The 21,357-nt window shown below is 47.8% G+C and overlaps 4 protein-coding genes across 7 annotated transcripts; 3 read left to right on the top strand and 1 right to left on the bottom strand.

The window, feature by feature from the left end:
- Positions 1-1,300: 1,300 nt before the first annotated feature.
- On the bottom strand, positions 1,301-2,762 carry LOC120668867. 3 transcript variants are annotated; one of them, XR_005672604.1, is made up of 5 exons: positions 2,608-2,762; positions 2,390-2,514; positions 2,243-2,318; positions 2,058-2,153; positions 1,301-1,964 (listed from the first exon to the last, which is right to left on the bottom strand). XR_005672604.1 is itself a non-coding variant. In XM_039948666.1 (3 exons), exons 1-3 carry the CDS (start codon positions 2,345-2,347, stop codon positions 1,644-1,646), a joined length of 522 nt encoding a protein of 173 aa, XP_039804600.1. In that variant the 5' UTR covers positions 2,348-2,364; the 3' UTR covers positions 1,301-1,643. The 3 variants fall into 3 exon arrangements, 1 of the variants encoding a protein (XP_039804600.1); XR_005672605.1 differs by lacking the exon at positions 2,243-2,318; XM_039948666.1 differs by lacking the exons at positions 2,390-2,514; positions 2,608-2,762 and having other exon boundaries at positions 2,243-2,364.
- A 2,344-nt stretch (positions 2,763-5,106) lies between these two features.
- LOC120670282 (GDSL esterase/lipase At5g55050-like) lies at positions 5,107-7,489 on the top strand. 2 transcript variants are annotated; one of them, XM_039950373.1, is made up of 5 exons: positions 5,107-5,411; positions 5,899-6,192; positions 6,295-6,425; positions 6,491-6,748; positions 6,835-7,489. In XM_039950373.1, exons 2-5 carry the CDS (start codon positions 5,931-5,933, stop codon positions 7,306-7,308), a joined length of 1,125 nt encoding a protein of 374 aa, XP_039806307.1. In that variant the 5' UTR covers positions 5,107-5,411; positions 5,899-5,930; the 3' UTR covers positions 7,309-7,489. The 2 variants fall into 2 exon arrangements, with proteins under 2 accessions (XP_039806307.1, XP_039806306.1); XM_039950372.1 differs by lacking the exon at positions 5,107-5,411 and having other exon boundaries at positions 5,423-6,192; positions 6,835-7,487.
- Positions 7,490-9,502: 2,013 nt separating this feature from the next.
- LOC120670475 (GDSL esterase/lipase At1g71691-like) lies at positions 9,503-11,386 on the top strand. Its single transcript, XM_039950570.1, has 4 exons — positions 9,503-9,918; positions 10,218-10,348; positions 10,480-10,731; positions 10,824-11,386. The coding sequence occupies exons 1-4, from the start codon at positions 9,636-9,638 to the stop codon at positions 11,292-11,294; spliced, it is 1,137 nt and encodes a 378-aa protein (XP_039806504.1). The 5' UTR covers positions 9,503-9,635; the 3' UTR covers positions 11,295-11,386.
- Positions 11,387-17,395: 6,009 nt separating this feature from the next.
- LOC120670569 (GDSL esterase/lipase At1g71691-like) lies at positions 17,396-20,345 on the top strand. Its single transcript, XM_039950706.1, has 4 exons — positions 17,396-17,753; positions 18,041-18,171; positions 19,297-19,548; positions 19,693-20,345. The coding sequence occupies exons 1-4, from the start codon at positions 17,486-17,488 to the stop codon at positions 20,167-20,169; spliced, it is 1,128 nt and encodes a 375-aa protein (XP_039806640.1). The 5' UTR covers positions 17,396-17,485; the 3' UTR covers positions 20,170-20,345.
- Positions 20,346-21,357: the final 1,012 nt, after the last annotated feature.

Below are 21,357 nucleotides of genomic sequence, written 5' to 3'. Positions count from 1 at the left end.
AACTAAACATGTGGGCCAGGAACTAATATTTTGTGGGCCAGGAACCACTTATAGAAATCATCTAAAGGCTATTTTAGTACTTTCCTATTCCTCTGTTCCTTTATCCTCTGAACAGTCGATCAAAGTCTCATCGCTTCCGCCGTAGCTGTTGCCGCCGCCGCCGCCGGCCAGGCCCTTGCCGGCGCAGGACCCTGCTCCGGGGATGGCGGCGCGGCACAGGCGAGAAGCAGGGCCGTCTACGCGGTGTAGCACGGGCGTCATCTTCATCGCTATCACTGCCGGCACCGCCAAAGGCCACCCCCCGTCGCTGCATGCCAGGTCCGGCGATGGCAGCGTGAACGGAAGGGGCGGGACCGGGATAAACGGCACAGCGTGAAGGTGTGGACTGACAACTGGGAGGCGCGGGGCTGGCATAGGGCACGGGGGCACAGCGTTGGGCGAGCTCGCGCCGCCGCCGCAGACATACCAGACCCCTCCCGGCAAGAAGCGACATGTTCTCCCATCCCTCAAGTTGGCGCCAAGGACACCGGCGAGGCTCCGACACCTCTGGCAAGCCTCTCTGCTCTTGCTATTTATTAATTCATCCGATCCATACTCTGAGCTCTTGGCTCGTAATCTGAACTCCGATGTGAAGCATGAGTCTGCATTCTCTTGCAATTTACTGTGTCTTGGTTCGTTTCAGCCCATCTAGTCTCACTGATTTTTGAGGTATTCATTGAAGCTAATGGCGATGCATCTCAAGTGGCATAATGTGATGTGCTAAATTTTTTTATGCTACCATTTGACCTTAACCAACATGTCAGAGCTAGAGAGGGAAGAATAGAAAATGATTAACACATTGGCTTTCTTTTGTGCTATGGATGCATCCTCCACAAATGTGTTCACAATTGTATTAGTTTCGATTGTGACTATGTAGCAGAAATATAAAGTAGAGGCTGTTTTCGGCTCATGTAGGCAAACAAATGTGACGGATACTATATATAACTGGCAGGTCATGTTATCAGCCCCTAGTAATAATTAGTAAAATAAAACATGTATACATTCGGTTTGAAAATTAGGACCGGTGACAGAATGTAGTATCACTAATGGAGGAGCTCATTCAGCAAGACTATGTTACTATGAATTTTCTCCACGACACACACTAAAATAAGACCTGTCAAAATTAGTAAAATTAAAGATCTCGTAGAAGTCTGGTTACACTTGTATCCATATCTTTTGGGCAAAAAACCACTGACAAACACTCTAGCCACAAAAGTGGTAACCTGAAAATTGGGCTAGCAAAAATAATGCCAAAGCTATAAAGGTTTGAAAAATCACTAGATTAATATGACTGATCGCAGTACCTCTTACACTTGAAATACACCTTTGGTGTTTATCCACCAGTCTCGATAACAATGTGCTAAGATGGTAATAACTCATTTTTTTTAGAAAAGATGAAAAGATATTACACATTCGTGTTGGAAAAAAATGAGCTATTGAAGGATGAAAAATTATAGTCCCACTAAAAGTAACAATGTAATCAATAATATGACTTTATCTCTATACAAGTTTAAACTAAAGCACATGATGCTCGTAGCCAATGGAAGCACAAGCCTGAACTCCATGGTAAAAGATGCTGGTAGAACTGAAGTAGTGATGACACTCTAGGATTTGCTGTAAGGACTCTTCCTGTACTGGCTTGGATTGGAGATTCTTTTGTTAGCACCAGGATCACCTGCAACAGTTGACATCTCACTTATGTTGGTTCCATTTTTTGTGGTATCCTTGGTACCGGGCCCATCTTTCTTTGGTCGGCCCCGTTTCTTCTGGCCTTTTGACGGTTTTGCTTGATCATTTGGGTTGTTGGTCTTATTATCTGACTTTTTCCCGGTCTTGTGGTTTATGTTACCAGTTCTTGTGCCGAGTATGCAGACTTCACCATCTGATCCACTAACTTTTGGATTTGCAGCCAAGTAAAGTTCTTTCTGAAGAGAATTGAAACAAAAGCCATCAAACATGTTTGCGTGAAATATTAATCTAATGAAAGAAATCTTAGGTAGGCAGGCAATTGCACAAACTGTGAGAGGCTCCTTGTAAGATGCTTTTCGACATTTGTTGTTTTCTGAACGCAACAGCCTGCAACATATCTTTCTTCGGAAAATGTCCATTTGATCCTATCAGTAAAGGGCATGTCATTTGTTAAAAAGGTTGTATATGTACTAATGAAGTTAGAAATGGATATAAACTGGAGCAATGCATGCACCTGTGTGAAATTGTTACGCATTTGATTTCCGTTCCATTCCAACATATATTTGATAACATAGATACCACAAGACTTGCTGCATATCACAATTGATGTATCATGCATGAGGTGTGTGATAGATAGTATTGTCTGTATCATTAGGCGTACCTATCATTTTGTTGGGGTATGTTAGTGTATGGCACTCTTTCCCATGCAGTAAGGTCGACAGATTATGTAGGTGTTAGGAAACCAGCTTCAACTGCTGCCTCAATACATGCTTGTATGTTCTTCACCTTTTTCACATTCAGTAATTAATATAATTGGGTGAGTAATAATGTTGCTGGAGGTGATACAAATAGGTTATTGTACTGGCATCAGCTTGTTACCATAGTTATTTCCTTCTTCTCATCGCGGAAGTGTGGTACACCAGCTAAGGAGTTGAGAATCTGGATCTCTTTTTTGATGTTATTAACCACCAATAAGCACCAATGGCACCCCCACACATTAAATGGGATAAAAACCTGTAATTGACAATGAGGTTGAGTTGAAACAAATTCACAGACCTGTGAAAAGAAGGAATAAGCTGCAAATTAAGATGTAAAGAGACAAACCATTCGGCCATTTTAGGCTAATTTTATTATAATGACTGTGGTGGGTAATTTTATTTTTCTAGTTTTCTCCGATTAACGTGGGAATTTCTAGGCTTTGAGAGCGAACGTGGACGCTCCATTTGTTGTCCAAATAATAAGATAATAGATGGTATAGATGTCCCAATAATACTAGACGGCCAGGCCGGTTGGAAGAACCCAGCCAACAATTGTACTCCAGCAAAAGTAGGTTTTCTTCCCCATTGTGATTGAATTAAACTAAACTCTTTTTTTTTTTTAGAATACGCAGGAGAGTTGCGTATCATTATATGGCCTTAAGGGAGCGCACGCACACCTCGACCTTAAAACTGATTAGCAAACTATACGCACTAGATTACAACCCAATAACACGGGGAAGGAAGCCTAACTAGAGAGGACCCTTAATGACTGCGCGCTGCAAGGCCGACCAATGTCCGCGAGCTTCTTGGCACCAGCTTGAATCCAAAGATCACCCTTGCGTGGATCGGTTGGCTTGTGATTAAACAAAATTATTCTATAGTTTGTTTAGTGATTAAACTATTTATAGTTGACCAATGTAATAATATACTCCCTCCGATCCAGTTTATAAGGCGTATTTTGATATGGCACGATCTCACAAATTATAGTTTGACCATTTATTTATTTTATACTATAATTTTTATGATTATAATCTTAAAATTATTGGACAGTACATTCGATTACAAATCTAGCTATAACAAGTTTGTTCTATGATAGTTATTAAAAATTGTTGGTTAAATTATTAGTCAAAGATTGTAGAGTTTGAATATTTGATGGGGCTGTCTAATTTATGTTCGACCGGTCAGAGGCCTCCGTCCGGTCGATTTCAGACAAACAGCAAACCCCGGTCCTTCACATGGTCATGTGATTTTCTTTTACTGCCTTTATGCTACGCGGGCGCGCATTCCACGGCCCCACACCTACCCTTCCACCGGTCCTCACCTAAACAAAATATATACAAAATTTTTTAGTTGCAAAATTATATAACAAAAGTTATAAAACAAATTTTTACAATCATAGATAACAAATTTTATGTACAGAATTATTGTACAAAGAATAGGGACAAATTTATACATACAAAATTTTGAATCAAAAAATTTTGCAAAACAAATATTCCAGACGGTGTGGAAAAAATTTGGAGACCAAAATTTTAAGAAATAAATTTTTTGGAAAAAAATATTGTGAACATAAATTTTGAAAAAAAATAATGAGAAAAAAATCAATAAAAAAAGAAATTAGAATCCAGAAAAAAAAAGGTACACAGCGGGGCTCCATCGAGGAACAGTGACTGCACGGCCGCCGGGGCTCCCCTCACGCTGCGTTGCTGCCTTGCTGGGCTCGTGGGGCTACAGGTCTCACGATCTCCGCCATGTACCGGTGCTTGGGCTTGGATGAGAGAGGCACACGCCACACGACTACACGAAAGAGAAAGAAAGAAAATTAGATAAGGACATCGCGGACGTAAAGGAGGCGAACCGGAGGATACATTCTGAGTGGTCAACCGCAGAATTAGTTTTGCGAATCTTGATATACATGCACGCCTTATAAAGGTGACTGGAGCGAGTATGTGGATATGAATTTAAAAAGTATCCTTAAACAGCTTATTATGCTTTATTTTGGGTGAGTTGATGGGAGCACTACCATTCATGCATGATGACATGCAAAATCGGAGGTGAGTTTTTGGAAATTAATGGCGTCAGCTCTTCGCTGGCGCTAGATTGAATCAACTCCTATAAATTTTATTTCCACTGACTTTCGGAGAATGTACGTGGTGATCCGTATATAAATAAACAATTCAATGCACTGCATGATCCACAAAATATAGCGGCAGCTGATGACGAGTTGAACACGTACGTACAGGATCGAGATAGCAGCCGCCACGTACCGCACGCGAACATGAAATACGATGAGACTAGTAGTTGGTTATTCATGCGTCCAAGCAATGCATTCTAGCGCTATTCGCAAACATGCTGCACTTCGTCCCCATCGAAGAGCTGAATGTAGGCTACAGCACCATATATAAAGATGGCAAAATTAGCTCGAGCACACTCAAAAAAGATGGCATTTGTCACAACACGTCAAAAAAATATGTCTTTGCCCATACACACTAAACTTTCATGGCAATTGAGTCTAACACACTACACCTATTAATATAATCGTTTTTTATAGAAAGATACGCAAAAAGACGAAACTACCCCTACCTATTCCATTCTTCCCCGCGCTGCCTTCTCCCCTTCAAGACCGGGCCGCTCCTCCCTGCGAGCTGCTCCCTGGGCACGCCGCTCCCTGGCCGGCGCTCCTCCCTGCACGCTCCTCCGTGCACACGGAGCTTCTCCCGGCGCCGCTCATCCCAGCGTCCTGCGCCCTAGGCCGGCTCGGGGAGGGCGGGCGCACCCGCTTGGGTTGGCGCCCGCTCAGCGCAGGCCCACAGCGCCCTCTCAGGCCAGGCCGGTGGCGCCTCCTCAGGAGTTGGAGGAACCTCCTCCAAGATTCTTCAGCGATATTTTCCCAGAGAAGTACGTCGACCTGTCATGGGTTCCAGACAGGTAAGATTCCTACTACTTTCTCTAGGGTTAGGCTAACTGTAGGCTCGATTTTGGAAACTAAATCGCACACTTCATACAATTGACATGTATTGGGGTATAAGGAGATTGTCAATGCAATTGCGTGTTATAAGAAAAGATGGCGAAGATCACATACCAAGTCACTAGAGTCTGTATTGTCACCAAATATGGCTGGACATGCTATTTGTATGGGCAGGAGTATACTTGTCTTTTATGAATATATTTATACATCTGTGATGAAGATATATTATAATATGTGTTATAGTGTGCTAGACTCAATTGCCATGAAAATTTACTGTGTTTGGGCAAAGACACATTTTTTTAGTGTGTCGTGGCAAATGTCACATTTTTTAGTGTGTCTGGCAAATGCCATCGAAACCCTCGCTCGATCGGTGGCCGCTTATATATAGCCAGTCGTCTCCCGTTCCCCATGTTGCCACCTGCTCGATCCTTCAGAAAGCTGCTTCAGGCTGTACGTGCAGTGCTCTCCATCATACTACCATGGGCAGCAAGTCGTCGGCCATGGAGGGTCTAGTGCTGTGCCTAGTTGCGATATCCGTGCAAGTGCTAGTCGTCGCCGGCGTCCACCGCCGCCCACCGGCGCTGTACGTGTTCGGGGATTCGATCCTGGACGTCGGGAACAACAACTACCTGCCGGGGGAGGACGTCCCCAGGGCAAACAGACCCTACTACGGCATCGACTTCCCCGGCATGATTCCCACCGGGAGGTTCAGCAATGGCTACAACACAGCTGACTACCTCGGTACGTGCGTAGCCGTATATATACATATACATGATATATAGTAGTAGATGATCTATATATACGAGTCTTTAATTAATAATTATATATATACATGTTGTGCAGCAAAGAGCATGGGATTCGTGGTCAGCCCCCCTCCTCATCTGTCGCTGCCACCGACGACCTCCAGCCTTGTGGCCCTCACCGCCGGCGGCGTCAGCTACGCCTCCGCAAGCGCTGGCATCCTCGACTCCACCGTAAGTGTTTGATCGATAGTCTTTTGGATCAAACCACGCGTGAGTTAGAGACTGACTGCTAGCAGAACGCCGGCAAGTGCGCCCCGTTGTCCAGGCTAGTGGAGTACTTCAACGCCACCAGGGCCAAGATGGTCGCCGCGGTGGGCTCCGGCGCGGTGGACGCCCTGCTCCTCAAGTCCATCTTCCTCCTCGGCGTCGGCAGCAACGACCTGTTCGTGTTCGCGGCCGCGCAGCAGTCGCGGAACAGGACGCCTGCGGAACGCCAGAGCGACGCCGCCGCGCTCCTCGCCGACCTCCTCTCCAACTACTCGGCCACCATCACGGTACGTACCCAATCATCTATCTATCGCTAGCTTGCTTTTTTTTGCAGGGCCGGCGCTAGCTAGCTTACTTGCTTCTGATTGATCAGGATCTGCACGCGATGGGCGCGAGGAAGTTCGCCATCACCAACCTGGGCCTACTCGGGTGCGTGCCGGCGCTGCGGGCACTGGACCCGGCGGGCGCGTGCGTCGACGGCCTGAACCAGCTCGCCGCCGGCTTCAACGACGCGCTCCGGTCGCTGCTCGCCGGCCTCGCCCCCCGGCTGCCGGGCCTCGTCTACTCCCTCGCCGACTCCTTCTCCCTCACGCGAGACACCTTCGCGGACCCGCAGGCGTCGGGGTACACCGACATCGCCGGCGCGTGCTGCGGCAGCGGGCGGCTGCTCGCCGAGGGGGACTGCCTGCCCAACTCGACGGTCTGCTCCAGCCGCGACCAGCATGTCTTCTGGGACCGCTACCACCCTTCCCAGCGGGCCTCTCTTCTCACGGCCCAGGCATTCTACGACGGGCCGGCCCAGTACACCACACCAATCAACTTCATGCAACTGGCCCAGTCCAGTTAATACATGCATGACTTGTTGTCTAGTCTAGTAGTAATTCTTGTCTACTCCATCTGTCCTGAAATGTAAGTCATTCTGGTATTTACCAGATTTATTGAACATTTTCTGAATCTAGACAAACTATATGTCCAGATTTATTGAACATTCTATGAATTTGGACACAGTAAAACACTCTCAGGATGACTTATATTTTAGGACGGAGGGAGTAATAATTAAGAAAATAAAACTGCAAGCAGATCAAGCTTGAGCGCTGTCTGAAACGTTTGCTTTCCAACTCGCTGGTCTTCATTCATTCAGGATTGCAGCTGGAGGCTAAGCTGGTCAGATCATTCTCGCATGTTACGTTCGTCAGAACACCAACGCACATATTTTTAGCAATACTCCCTCCATCTACATTTATAAGGCACATACGCATATCAAGATTCAAACTTTATAATCTTTGACCAATAATTAACTCTTATTTTTTATAATATAAATTTATATTATTAAATTTATAATCAAATATAACTTACCATTTGTGACCATAAGTACAGTATATGATAAACAAATAGTCAAAGTGTTATTTAGGAGACCGTGTCATGTCATACTATGCTTTAATTATAAAATGGATGGAGAAACCTCCAATCTATTATTTCCAAAATTGTCGCTCGATTAATTGGTTCGCAAGAAGAGAAACGGATCGGAGGAGGGTGATCTCACCGCTAAAACAAAAGCAGATATATGTATTTTTTTCAAAGAGACGGCAAAAGTTTATTTGCTGCAAAAATTAATTAGAAGAAAAAGAAAACAACAAAGTGCCGGCCCAGTATGTGTCAGACCCGGGACTGCGGGACTGGTTATAGACATAGAATGTTCTAGAGTAAGGGATAGCTCATAGATGTACCTTACCTCTTTTATAACTACTCAAATAGGCGTAGGACTAGCTGCAGTACAAAGGAAACTACCCGATTGTGTTGTAGTAGGATTCCAATTGAACTCGGCTAGGACTTTCCATGTAACCATATCCCCCGGATATATAAGGGCGGGCAGGGACCTCCTCCAAACAATAATCATCAACACCTAAGACAATACAAATCACACAGGACGTAGGGTATTACGCAAACTCGCGGCCCGAACCTGTCTAAATCTTTGTGTTCCTTGTACCATCGAGTTCTAGAGCCGTCGATCCCTACCTACAAACCCTACTGCTAAGGGTATCCCTGAGCAGGCTTGGCGGTAAACACCGACAGTATGTTAAGTGGAAACTTGACAAAAGGAAAAAAAAACAGAGAATGTGAATGCCATTATAAAATGGGTATCGGTTAGACGGACACCCATTATCTAAAAACTAGTTCATAACCTGATCCAGTTCCTCATCTGCATTGCTATCATGCATGCTTAATTTATCACAGGACGAAACTGAAAAGGCCCATTTATATTAATTTATTCAAAAAAATATTTAGAAACCATGCAATATGCACACCTACTACATTGTCCGTGTGTAATTATGCACATTATCATTAGCTAGCTGATCTCAATTTTTTTCTTGAGAAGGAGCCGATCTCAATTATTAAAGTGAGCTTACAACAATGTGATGTGCATATAATACATATAAAGTAAGGAAAAGCTCCTGCTGTAAAGTACAGTTGACACAAGGGGACAGCAGGCACGTTAACGGATCCATTCATCAACATGATGCTGACCAAACAATACAAATTGCATGGTCTCCATCTCATGGTTTGTTATATTACAACGTGTCAGCCAGAACACATGGCATGCCCACCTACTACCATTTCATTTCGCCTAGCTATTTATCTGTTGACTACTACACCCTCTGCCCTTTTTAACTGTTGTCGTCGGTGTGCGTGTCACAAATTTGACTCGATTTGTAGAAAAAACATGTAACATTTGTATCTCCAAATAAATTTGTTAAAAAACTAGATTAAAAGATCTATCTAATGATATTAATTATGTATCATAAATGTTAATATATTTTTATATAAAATTAATCAAAGTTTTTTCTCGAGAAGTGAAAGCGACAGTTATTTAGGGACGAAGGGATTAGGGTAAAAGAGCTGGCATTCAACGTGCTCATTCGTTCCCATTCACTTTTGGATCTTCAGAAGGTTCCTAGCGCGTCATCGTTTAGATTGAAACCTTTTTATTGAGAGCTTATAATAAATAGCTGCGCCCGGCCGGCCCTGCTGCTCACATCTGAAGCTCAACCTAACTACTCTCAACTATATATCAAGGCAGCTAGACTGTAGCTAGCTGTGGATTGCATACAAGCTAGGCAGCCGTGTGTGTGTGTGCGCTAGCGATAGCTGTAGGGATAGATCGATCTATCGACCATGGGCATGGGGTACGAGCTTGCCGTGAAGCAGGCTCTTGTTGTTAGCATCGTGCTCGGCGTCGCCGTCGCCGGCGTAGAGCCGAGCAAGAAGATGATGCGGCTCCGGCAGGTGCCGGCGATGTACGTGTTCGGGGACTCGACGCTGGACGTCGGCAACAACAACTACCTGCCTGGGGAAGGTGTCCCCAGGGCCAACAAGCCCTACTACGGCATCGATTTGCCTGGCTCCGGCAAGCCCACCGGAAGGTTCAGCAACGGCTACAACACCGCCGACTTCGTCGGTACGCATGTTGTCCCATTAATTATATATATATACAATATGTCAAGATTATTATGTTCTTGTGCATGCAAGAAGAAGCTAAAGTTAAGTGCTAAATTTTAGCAACTATTATTAACAGTACACGTACGTTTTACTAAAATTTTTACTAAAGTTTCTGAGACTTGGCTAAATTTTATATTAGCCGCCCACCCTATTAGCACTCCAAACTGCTGTTTGGATGCACTAGTGCTAAAATGTAACGTTTTCACCCATTAGCACTTGGTCCAAATAAGATCTTAATTAGTGGTGCTGATTGTGCAGCAAAGACTCTAGGATTTAACAAGAGTCCTCTGGCTTACTTTGTGCTCAAAGCACACGATAAGCTGATTCCGAGCGCAATCACAAGAGGAGTAAGCTATGCATCGGCAGGATCTGGGATCCTGGACTCCACTGTAAGGAGCTAGTCACCAACTCTTATCTGATCACCTGATGATGATTTCTGAAACTGTATGTGTTCTTCACTGCTTTTTTTTTTGTTTACTAGTAACACTAACCACTACTGCTTCTGTACATGTATATGCAGAACGCTGGAGGCAACATCCCGCTGTCGCAGCAGGTGCGGCTTTTCCAGTCGACCAAGGCCGAGATGGATGCCACGGTGGGCCCCGGAGCAGTGACCAGCCTGCTCACCAGGTCCTTCTTCCTCCTCGGCGTCGGCAGCAACGACTTGTTCGTCTTCACGACGGAGCTGGCCAAGCAGAACAGATCGGCGACGCAGAGCGACATCGCCGTCCTCTACGGCAGCCTCATCTCCAACTACTCGGCCGCCATCACAGTACGTATATATGCTGCAAGGTCAACTGCTCCGCCGTATAGACTGATAGATGATCACTGAAATAATAATAAGTAACGAGATCGATCGTGCAGGAGCTGTACGAGCTTGGCGCCAGGAAGTTGGGCATCATCAACGTGGGCCCTGTCGGCTGCGTGCCGCGCGTGCGCGTGCTCAACGCGACGGGCGGGTGCGCGGACGGCATGAACCAGCTCGCCGCCGGCTTCGACGCCGCGCTCGAGTCCCTCCTCGCCGGGCTCGCCGCCAAGCTGCCGGGCATGGCCTACTCCCTCGCCGACTCCTTCGGCCTCGCCGCCCGCACCGACCAGCTCGCGGCGGGGTTCGTCAACGCCGACAGCGCCTGCTGCGGCGGCGGGCGGCTCGGCGCGGAGGCGGACTGCCTGCCCGGCGCCACGCTGTGCGCCGACCGCGACCGCTTCCTCTTCTGGGACCGGGTGCACCCTTCCCAGCGGGCCGCCATGCTCAGCGCGCAGGCCTACTACGACGGCCCGGCCCAGTTCACCAAGCCCATCAACTTCAAGCAGCTGGCACAGGCACAAGAGTAGTTGATTTTCCAAAGACGGCCCGTTGAGGATTTGTTTGTTTTATTACTACATTATAATTAATCTAAAAAAATACTACTACATTATAATTCGTACGAGGAAGTATTATTCGTTGTTTGATTCTCCCCAAAAACAGCGATATTGAGTACATTTAGTTGAGGATGAGGAAAAAGTAATGTTAATAAGTTATGAGAAGATTTAATGTCCACCTTAATTAGGTGTTTATTTGTAAGCCTAGCAGCAAAAATCCGCTCCGGTCACCGCCCGCCAAATGACGAAACCTGCTCCCCTAACCTTTGCTCGATCACTATCAGCTCCCAACTAGCCACACCTGCTCCGCCAAATGTAGTTGTTGTAATTGAAGAAGGATTGGAGAGTCAACGCAATTGTATTGATCTCCTGTTTGGGTATATATACATATACACAAGCATAACGTGTGCAGCTAACTAACTAGCCTAACCAATCGGTGTGATCCCAGAAAGTAGGATCGTGGAGCGATTCTTTAGGGAGGTGACCACGTCGCCAAAACCCCCCGGCAGTCGTAGCATCAGGTCTTGAGATGCCGAGACTGGAACAGAACTCCTTGAACACCGATGTAGGTAGCCCTTTCGTCATGATGTCTGCAAATTGTTGGCCTGTAGGAACATGTAGAACACGAATGTCGCCGACGGCCACTTTCTCGCGCACAAAATGAATATCCAACTCGATATGTTTTGTGCGGCGATGGTGAACTGGATTGGATGCCATGTACACGGAGGAGATGTTATCGCAATACACCACGGTGGCCTTCTCAACCGCAACGGACAGCTCGCCCAAGAGTTGTCGAAGCCAGCAGGATTTGGAGACTGCATTTGCAATGGCCCTGTACTCCGCTTCGGCGCTGGAACGCGAGACCGTAGGCTGGCGTTTGGAGGACCAGGAGACAAGTGCATCGCCAAGGTAAATGCAGTAGCCCGACGTAGATCGCCGTGTGTCCGGGCATCCCGCCCAGCGTCGGAGTTGGCGACGATGTCCAGGGACCTTGACGCTGGGAGATGCAGGCCGTGGTCAGTGGTGCCTTGGATGTAGCGAAGAACTCGCTTGATGAGAGCTAGATGACCTTCATGCGGATCATGCATATGCAAGCAGATTTGCTGCACAGCGTGTGCAATGTCCGGCCGCGTGAGAGTGAGCCATTGCAGTGCTCCCGCAAGCTGTCTGTACTCCGATTGATCAGGCACCGGTGCGCCACTGGCTGCTAGCAGCTTCGGCTTGACGTCGATCGGCGTGGAGATCGGTCGGCAATTGGACATGCCAGCACGATCAAGCAGGTCTTCAGCATACTGAGCTTGAGACAGGTGGAAGCCGTGTACAGACCGGGTGACCTCGACGCCAAGAAAGAAGTGAAGGTCTCCCATGTCCTTGACAGCAAACTCGGCCTGGAGCTCAGTGATGATGTGCTGAAGAATAGCCGAGGAGGAAGCCGTGATGATCATGTCATCGACATACAGTAGGAGAATTGCCATCGCTTGTCCCCGACGAAGAACGAAGAGGGAGGTGTTGGATCGTGTCGGCGTGAACCCGATCGTGGCAATGAACCCGACAAAGCGCTCGTACCATGCGCGCAGCGCCTGTTTTAGCCCGTAGAGGCTCTTGGATAGGAGACACACAACATCAGGATGGCATGGATCAACGACACCCACTGACTATTGACAGTAGACGCACTCGGAGAGGTTGCCGTGGAGAAAAGCATTGGAGATGTCCAGCTGCCGAGCTTGCCAACCTCGAGACGCAACGAGCGAGAGCATCGTGCGAATCGTGGCCGGTTTCACTACCGGCGAGAACGTTTCGCCGAAGTCGACTCCTGGACGTTGAGAGAATCCACGAACGACCCATCGCGCCTTGTAGCGATCAAGAGAGGCATCAGGCTTGTACTTGACACGGAACACCCATTTGCCGGTGACGACGTTGGCCCCCGGCGGTCGCGGTACAAGCTCCCATGTGCGGTTGGCGATGAGAGCTGCATATTCAGCCTCCATTGCTGCCTTCCAGTTCGGATCACGAAGAGCTACGTGCGCAGGCGCCGGGATCGGGGAGACCATGGACATCGTGGCGGAGCACGCGTAGTGCGGGTTTGGCTTGACGATGCCAGTGTGCCCGCGTGTCACCATGTGGTGGCATGGTCGATCCGCGTCCGTTGATGTCGACGATGTGGGTGTGCCGGAGTCGAGGGCGGGATCCTACATGGGTGTGCGATCGTACACTGGAGTCGTGTCCCATGCTGGAGTAGTGGACGACAACGGCACAGGCGATGTCGTGGAGGCCGGCACGGGCGAGCACGAGGGCGAGGCTGTCGGTGACGGCCCCGGTGTGTTGGCCAAGGTGGAGGACAAATCGAGAGGCGTCGGCGTACAAGCTGCGGGGGTGAGCGCGGGCGTCGTGGACGACAAGGCTAGCACCTGCGAGCCTGACGGCGAGACGTCCGGTGTACAGACCGGAGGGTGATGATGCCGTGGTGACCGTGATGGCGGGCAAGCAGCAAAGCGACCGGGCGTGCGAACTTGCAGGGGGTTAGCAACCACGACAGAAGCCGGATCATGCGTGTTATCCGGCGGCGACTGTGGCGGCGGTGTAACAGCGGCACGATATGGGAAGGAGAGCTCGTCAAACACAATGTGACGGGAGGTGAGCACCCGGCGTGTCGCAGGATCATAGCAGCAATAGCCACGGTGATCGGGCGAGTAGCCAAAGAAGATGGCACCGAGTTGTGCAAGGAGAGAGCTTGTTGGGAGTGGTGGCAGTGAGATTGGGGTAGCTGGCACACCCGAAAACATGAAGTAACGGGTAGTCAGGGGTGCGCCAAGGAGGAGTTGATGTGGTGTTGTCGTGCCCGTGCTGGTGCATGGCCTGCAGTTAAGGAGGTACGTCATAGTGGCAAGAGCTTCAGCCCAAAACACAGCAGGTACAGCAGAATGAAAAAGCAGTGTGCGCACACCATCATTTAGGGTGCGGAGGATGCGCACGGCTTTGCCATTTTGCTAAGACGTGTAGGGACATGAGAACCGGAGGGAGACACCGTGCGAAGCCAAGAAAGTGCGCAAGGCATGGTTGTCGAACTCCCGTCCATTGTCGGTCTGAAGGGCAACTATGGGTCGCTGAAATTGGGTGCAGACATACGAGTGGAATGAAAGCAGGGTGGGTGTGACATCGGATTTGCGCCGCAAGGGAAACATCCACACATAATGGGAATAGTCATCTAAAATAACAAGATAAAACTGAAATCCAGAGACACTTGCTATTGGAGATGTCCATACATCAGCATGCAAAAGTTGAAAGGGAAAATAGGTAACTGAAACAGAAGAGGTAAAGGACAAATGAGTGTGCTTTCCAAGTTGACAAGCAGTGCAAACGTGGGCAGTAGACTTATTACAACTGAAATCAAATGATGCAAGCATGGAGGGGAGAACATGATGGCCTGGGTGCCCTAAACGTTGATGCCATAAATCAATAGGAGATGAAGCAGTGAGCAGCTGTGGTGACGGACGCAGAGGGCAGAGATCACCATTGCTTTCACATCGCAGAATCACCTCCTTGGTGTGAAGATCCTTGATGGAAAAGTCAGAGGAGTCAAACTCAATGGTAACGGCATTATCATGGGTAAGAGCACGAACGGAGACGAGGTTCTTAATTAAATCAGGGGAAAGAAGAACATTATTCATGTTTAAAGCATTGTGAGAGGTAGGAATGGAAGAGGTGCCTGTGTGGGTGATGGGCAACGATGCTCCGTTGCCAACAAGAATAGAGGAGGGAATAGAGGAGGAGATAGAGTGAAGGTTGGCAGGAGTGGAGGACATGTGGGACGACGCACCAGTGTCGAAATACCAGTCGGAGGTGCTGCCGGCAGGGTTGGAGGCGATGTTGTTCAGCGCCGCGAGGAGGGCGCTGTGATCCCACGCTGGCGAAGGAGCCTGAGGAAGCGAGGTGGCGCCGGCAGAGGATGGCAGTTGGGCTGCGAACGCCTATGGTTGCGGTACACCAGGCCGGGGCCCAAGAACGCCAGAGGCTGGGATGCGGAACGACATGGGCCACGCCTGCACCATGCCGGTCCACGGGTTGAACCCGGCCTGCCACTGCGCCACATATGGAGACGGAGGACGAGCGAACGTGGCGCCGTTGCTGCTGGCACCGCCGGTGACGGTGGAGGAGGCAGGAGTCGACGATGAGCCGTCGGTGGGAGTAGACCTGCCTTTCTTCCTCTTCTTGTTGGTGGTTGCACCGGCAGGGACGCTCGGAGCGGAGGGCGGTACCGTGGTGCGCCCGGCATAGAAGGCCTGAGCACTGGCGCCAAGCTGCTTTCTCTTGATGCTTGAGGTTTTTCTCCTCAAGAAGAAGCTGGGAGCTCACATTGCGGAAGGAGGGGAGAGGATCCTGCCCGTTGATGGAGGAGATCATGTGGCAAAGTTTGGGGTTGAGGCCGCGGAGCAGATTCACCACTTGATTGTCCTCGCGAATAGGATGCCCAACATCGGCGAGCTTCCCGGCCAACACCTTCAGTTGGGAGCAGTATTCAGTCACGGAGGGGTCACCCTGCATGAGGGAACGGAACTCCGATTCGAGGTGGACGGTGGGGGTGAGGCGGTTGTCGTGGAACAGCTCCTTGATCGCCATCCAGACGGCGAGGGCGGTGCCGTCCTTCTCCATGACGATGTCGAGGAGGTCGGTGGAGATGGTGGTGTAGAGCCAGTTGATGATGCACTCGTCGATCATAGCCCACTCAGGATCAGAGAAGCGGGCGTGCGGTGCTGCTGACATGGTCCCGAAGGCCGAACTTGCCGAAAGCCGTGTTGAAGAGGCGTCGCCATTGGGAGTAGGAGGTGTTCTCAAGATCGAGGATGATATGAACATGGGCACGAATATTCACAGTCTGGATCTGAGCGAGAGAGACAGTGGGGTTAGGAGGACAAGGCGTCGGTCCCATGTTGGCACGGCGGAGGAGATCGCCGAGAGCATCAGAGGACTGCGCCGTGGAGGAGGTGGAAGAACCAGAGGCAAGAGCGGAGACGGAGCTGACATCCATGGCAGCGGAAGGAGGCAAGGAAGGCGACGAGAATGGGTTAACAAACTCGTTGGATTCCCCGTCTGATACCATGAAGGAGGATTGGAGTGTCAACACAATTGTATTGATCTCCTGTTTGGGTATATATACATGTACACAAGTACAACGTGTGCAGCTAACTAACTAGCCTAACCGATCGGTGTGATCCCAGGAAGTAGGATCGTGGAGCGATTCTTTAGGGAGGTGACCACGTTGCCAACAGTAATGTTGTAATGTTAAAAAGAAACTCCATTTAGCAACAATAACTAGATTGAAAAGCGATAGCATGATCCACATGATCGATCTTTGCATCGACAAGCAATTGGTGTATATATAAACACATAAACTAAGAAGGAAAACATACCGCTGAAAAGGAGGATAGATAACATTATTGATGAAGAGGAGACAGCAGACACGCTAACGCTGGACCCGATCGACGCTGACCAAAGAAATGCATCGTGCTATATTTAGTTGGCTTCTTCTCTGTCAGTCATTCTCCGGTCATCAGATCACATGCATGCCCACTATAGCAGCCATGTCTTTGTTGACAGGGTGAACAACACACGTCTGAATATGACGTGGTGCCCATTTCTTTGTTGACAGGGTGAACAAAACACTCCCATTCACACTTTATTATGTTCCATCTGTATCATACTCCCTCCGTTCCAAAATGTAAGTTGTTTTGGCTTTTTTTAGATTCATAGTGTTTGCTATGCATCTAGATATAACATATGTCTAGGTACATAGCAAAATATATGAATCTAGAAAAGTCAAAACGACCTACATTTTGGAACGGAGGGAGTATTATATATACGGATTTTCTTTTTGACTCAAGAATCATCTTCGAGCTAATATATATCTACCTCGTTATTAAAGTGGATTCTATATAAAGCTGTTATGCAATGTGCTTGCATATACGATAAATTAATAATACAATGATTGAGACTGGGACTTGGTCCATGAGTTGAAAACCTTGCTGGCTGAGAGAGTGCCTCTATATATATAAAGAGCCCACATCAACCCATCGATCACAAGCATCAGCCGGCGACGAGCTGAGAGGTGAGATATACACACTACTGTTTGTGTGCAGGTAGCTAGGTGCCCTGCCTGTGTATTAATCATGGGGTACGAGGTGGTGGCCATGAAGGCACTTGTCGTCCTCAGCCTTGTGGTGGGCGCCGTCGCCGGCATCCGGCCAAGCAAGCTGGTGTGGCAGGTGCCGGCGGTCTACGTGTTCGGGGACTCGACGCTGGACGTCGGCAACAACAACTACCTGCCGGGGGAAGGCGTCCCCAGAGCCAACATGCCCCACTACGGCATCGACCTGCCGGGCTCCGGCAAGCCCACCGGAAGGTTCAGCAACGGCTACAACACCGCCGACTTCGTCGGTACGCATGTTGTCCTATTAATTATATATATACACAAGATGTCAAGATTATTGTGTTCTTGTGCATGCAAGGAGAAGCTAAAGTTTAGTGATAAATTTTAGCAACTATTATTAGCAGTACTCATACATTTACTAAAGTTTCAGAGACTTGGCTAAACTTTATACAAGCCGCCCACTCTATTAGCACTCTAAACTCCTGTTTGGATGCACTAGTACTAAAGTTTAGCGTTTTCATCCATTAGCACTTGGATTCAAATAAGATCTTAATTAGTGGTGCTAATTGTGCAGCAAAGACTCTGGGATTCAACAAGAGTCCTCTGGCTTACTTTGTGCTCAAAGCACACAATAAGCTGATTCCGAGCGCAATCACAAGAGGAGTAAGTTATGCATCGGCAGGATCTGGGATTCTGGACTCCACTGTGAGTAGCTAGTCACCAACTCAACTCTCTCTCTCTCTCTCTCTCTCTCTCTCTCTCTCTCTCTCTCTCTCTCTCTCTCTCTCTCTCTCTCTCTCTCTCTCTCTCTCTCTCTCTCTCTCTCTCGGATCCGATTCCAATCCGCTAATGCTAATAATGAGTATATATTACAACAAGATCTGATAATCCCGAAAAATTATCTGCTAGCTAATGTAGTATATATTTTATTTTGTTATAATAATTAATCAACTTTTCTTACTTCAGTAGGGACATTATATATTTTGTGCCTACGCTGTCGGCGAATTAATATTCTAGCTTCGAGCTAATAATCGACATCGTGCATGGCGTGTCCTAACTAGAATAGTCATCATCACAATATACCAAGAAAACTAATACTACATTTTATAGGTTGAGATCCCGATGCAATAGGAACTGCGTGAGATTTGCGCAAGTTTGACTTACAATTTTATTTAAGATGCACACGCAACCCACGATCTATGTATTTTAGGCTTAATTTGATTGACAAAATACCTACTCCCTCCAGGCCAGGCCCATTATTGTATATTATACACTGTTCGCCTACACGGCGTTTACACCATTTACATGGCGTGTAAACACTCGATGAGTAGCCGTGTAAAGCCGTTTCCACCGTTTAAAAGGACGTGTATTTCGAATATTTGCTAAACAGTATGTGACCAACCATTCACCGTTTAACGTTTAGGCTAACATTCATATTATCCATACATAATTTGATAATGTTGAATTTACTCCCTCGATTCCAAACTAAATATAATTCATTTGACTTTTCTTGCCCCAAATTTGACCGCTCGCGTTATTAAAAAAAGTTGTGCGAATATAGACAATTTAGGGTATTCTGGAAGCATTTTTATTAATAAAGTAAGCCACAACAAAAGAAGTATTTGTACAAATTTTTGAATAAGATGAGTGATGGAGCTTGAGGTCAAAAAATCTAACGAATTATAATTTGGAATGGAAGGAATATTTGAAAACACTTCCATATATGATCTGATCTTTGCTAATCCGCGAGCTGTATATCACCATACATTGGTTTCATCTTACTAATAAACTACGTATTAGCTGACAATGCAATTAAAATTTGATTTGCAGAACGCGGAAAAGAACATACCGCTGTCGCAGCAGGTGCGGTTGTTCGAGTCGACCAAGGCCGAGATGGAGGCCAAGGTGGGGCCCCAAGCGGTGGGCGAGCTGCTCGGCAGGTCCTTCTTCCTCGTCGGCACCGAGAGCAACGACTTGTTCGCCTTCACGACTGCGCTGGCGAAGCAGAACAAGACGGCCACGCAGAGCGACGTCGCCGCCTTCTACGGAAGCCTGCTCTCCAACTACTACGCCGCTATCACGGTACGTGTGTATGTATACATGTGTGTACGCATGACCAAATCTTTTTTTTTCTTAAGAAAAGGTCGATCGGTCTCATTCTGGAAGAAGCAGCCAGCCATACGTATACATGTATAGAAATGGTTTTTTGATGTACTATGCATATAGGGGTTGTACAAGCTGGGCGCGAGGAAGTTTGGCATCATCAACGCGGGACCGGTGGGCTGCGTGCCCCGGGTGCGCGTGCTCAACGTCACCGGCGCGTGCGCCGACGGCATGAACCAGCTCGCCGGCGGCTTCGACGGCGCGCTCAGGTCCCTCCTGGCCGGGCTGGCCCCCAAGCTGCCGGGCTTTGCCTACTCCCTCGCCGACTCCCTGGGCCTCACCCAGGACACCTTGGCCAACCCGCTGGCGCTAGGGTTCGTGAGCTCGGACAGCGCGTGCTGCGGGAGCGGGCGGCTGGGGGCGCAGGGCGAGTGCACGCCCGCCGCCGCGCTGTGCCCGGACCGCGACCGCTACATCTTCTGGGACTCGGTGCACCCGTCGCAGCGCTCCGCCATGCTGGGCGCCAAGGCCTACTACGACGGCCCGCCGCGCTACACCACGCCCATCACCTTCAAGCAGTTGGCGGCCGCCAGATCGTGATGACCTCGTTGTTGTTATCTATATTCCATGCATCAGAGAAGACGACCACGGCGACGAGGACCTGTTGAAATAAATTATAATTATTGTTCGTGGTAGGTGTTGAAATTAGTAATAATATAATGCGATGCTGCATATATATAGAAATATATACCGGCCTGTTTACATTTTACGTACAACTAACTTTGAACATTAATTGATCCATCAAATTAAACACATCATGCGTGTATATTTGATCTCGAGTCAGCAGCTTTAATATACTTATTTGGAACTCGAAATCAAGAACAACCTTGCAACGAAAGTTGAGAGAATAAGCACAAGCTGTCAGAATAAGCCAAAAGAAAACCTTGTGCTCATTCTGACAGCTTGATTTCTAGAGCCATTTGGAAGCATTATGAACGAATCTATGGCCAATTAAGTGTGTGTAAGTTTTGGCTGAAGAGAAGAAGGGAGTGCCCCAAATATACTACCAAAAATCAGATTCTATTGTTGCCTCAGTACTGCTTAAATCTTCAGCAAGGACAATAAGCAATGTTAGATATAGGTAGATGGAAAAGGGTTGATGGTCCAACTGCACCCATTGCTGCTCGGAGAGAGATGTGTGATTTTGTTGGCAAAGGAGAACAACTCAGGGAAAATTTTCTTTGGGACATGATTCACCCACAGGTCATCCCAGAGTAGACAGCTTGTTCCATCTCTGATATTAACCGCAGCCATACCTTTGAAAGAATCCAGGAGTTTAATTAAGGAGATCTCGCCACCAGAAAGATCCCTTTTTCTTGGAGCTTGGTAATGTATACCATCATTATAATGTAATTCCCATACCAACTTCACCTAGGGAATATCAAGGGAATATCAAGTCTGTTAAAGAACTTGTGTAAGTGTTTGAGTAAAAGAACTTCATTCTGCGTTCTAAGGTTTAGAACACCAAGACCTCCCTGTTTTTTGGGCAAACAAACCAATTCCCAAGCCGCTTTTGGTGGCTTCTTGGCATTAATATCAGGTCCATCATATATTCATATATAGCCAATGCAATCCACAAGCTGCTCTATCTAGTCTTCAATTTGACCTCTGAAAATTTCTTCATCGTCACTTTCTCTGAAACTCCTTCCTGCATCGATATCGTCGTCCTCAGATAGAGATGTGCTTCTATCATGTCAAACCCACTGTTGAGATTTCGATGCAATCAAT

This window comes from Panicum virgatum, chromosome 4N (assembly GCF_016808335.1).
Source record: "Panicum virgatum strain AP13 chromosome 4N, P.virgatum_v5, whole genome shotgun sequence".
Taxonomy (NCBI): domain Eukaryota; kingdom Viridiplantae; phylum Streptophyta; class Magnoliopsida; order Poales; family Poaceae; genus Panicum; species Panicum virgatum.
The sequence above is the reverse complement of the archived record's forward strand: the minus strand, read 5'-3'. Positions and strand labels throughout refer to the sequence as shown.

Excerpts from the sequence above, each read along its gene's own strand:
- LOC120670282 (XM_039950372.1), top strand. The coding sequence starts at position 5,796 with ATGCCATCGAAACCCTCGCTCGATCGGTGGCCGCTTATATATAGCCAG. Across the intron at positions 6,193-6,294 it reads CAACACAGCTGACTACCTCG|CAAAGAGCATGGGATTCGTG; the intron begins GTACGTGCGTAG and ends CATGTTGTGCAG. Across the intron at positions 6,749-6,834 it reads ACTACTCGGCCACCATCACG|GATCTGCACGCGATGGGCGC; the intron begins GTACGTACCCAA and ends CTGATTGATCAG.
- LOC120670569 (XM_039950706.1), top strand. The coding sequence starts at position 17,486 with ATGGGGTACGAGGTGGTGGCCATGAAGGCACTTGTCGTCCTCAGCCTT. Across the intron at positions 17,754-18,040 it reads CAACACCGCCGACTTCGTCG|CAAAGACTCTGGGATTCAAC; the intron begins GTACGCATGTTG and ends CTAATTGTGCAG. Across the intron at positions 19,549-19,692 it reads ACTACTACGCCGCTATCACG|GGGTTGTACAAGCTGGGCGC; the intron begins GTACGTGTGTAT and ends CTATGCATATAG.
- LOC120668867 (XM_039948666.1), bottom strand. The coding sequence starts at position 2,347 with ATGCATGATACATCAATTGTGATATGCAGCAAGTCTTGTGGTATCTAT. Across the intron at positions 2,154-2,242 it reads TGCGTAACAATTTCACACAG|GATCAAATGGACATTTTCCG; the intron begins GTGCATGCATTG and ends CTTTACTGATAG. Across the intron at positions 1,965-2,057 it reads CTTACAAGGAGCCTCTCACA|AAAGAACTTTACTTGGCTGC; the intron begins GTTTGTGCAATT and ends AATTCTCTTCAG.
- LOC120670475 (XM_039950570.1), top strand. The coding sequence starts at position 9,636 with ATGGGCATGGGGTACGAGCTTGCCGTGAAGCAGGCTCTTGTTGTTAGC. Across the intron at positions 10,349-10,479 it reads CTGGGATCCTGGACTCCACT|AACGCTGGAGGCAACATCCC; the intron begins GTAAGGAGCTAG and ends ATGTATATGCAG. Across the intron at positions 10,732-10,823 it reads ACTACTCGGCCGCCATCACA|GAGCTGTACGAGCTTGGCGC; the intron begins GTACGTATATAT and ends TCGATCGTGCAG.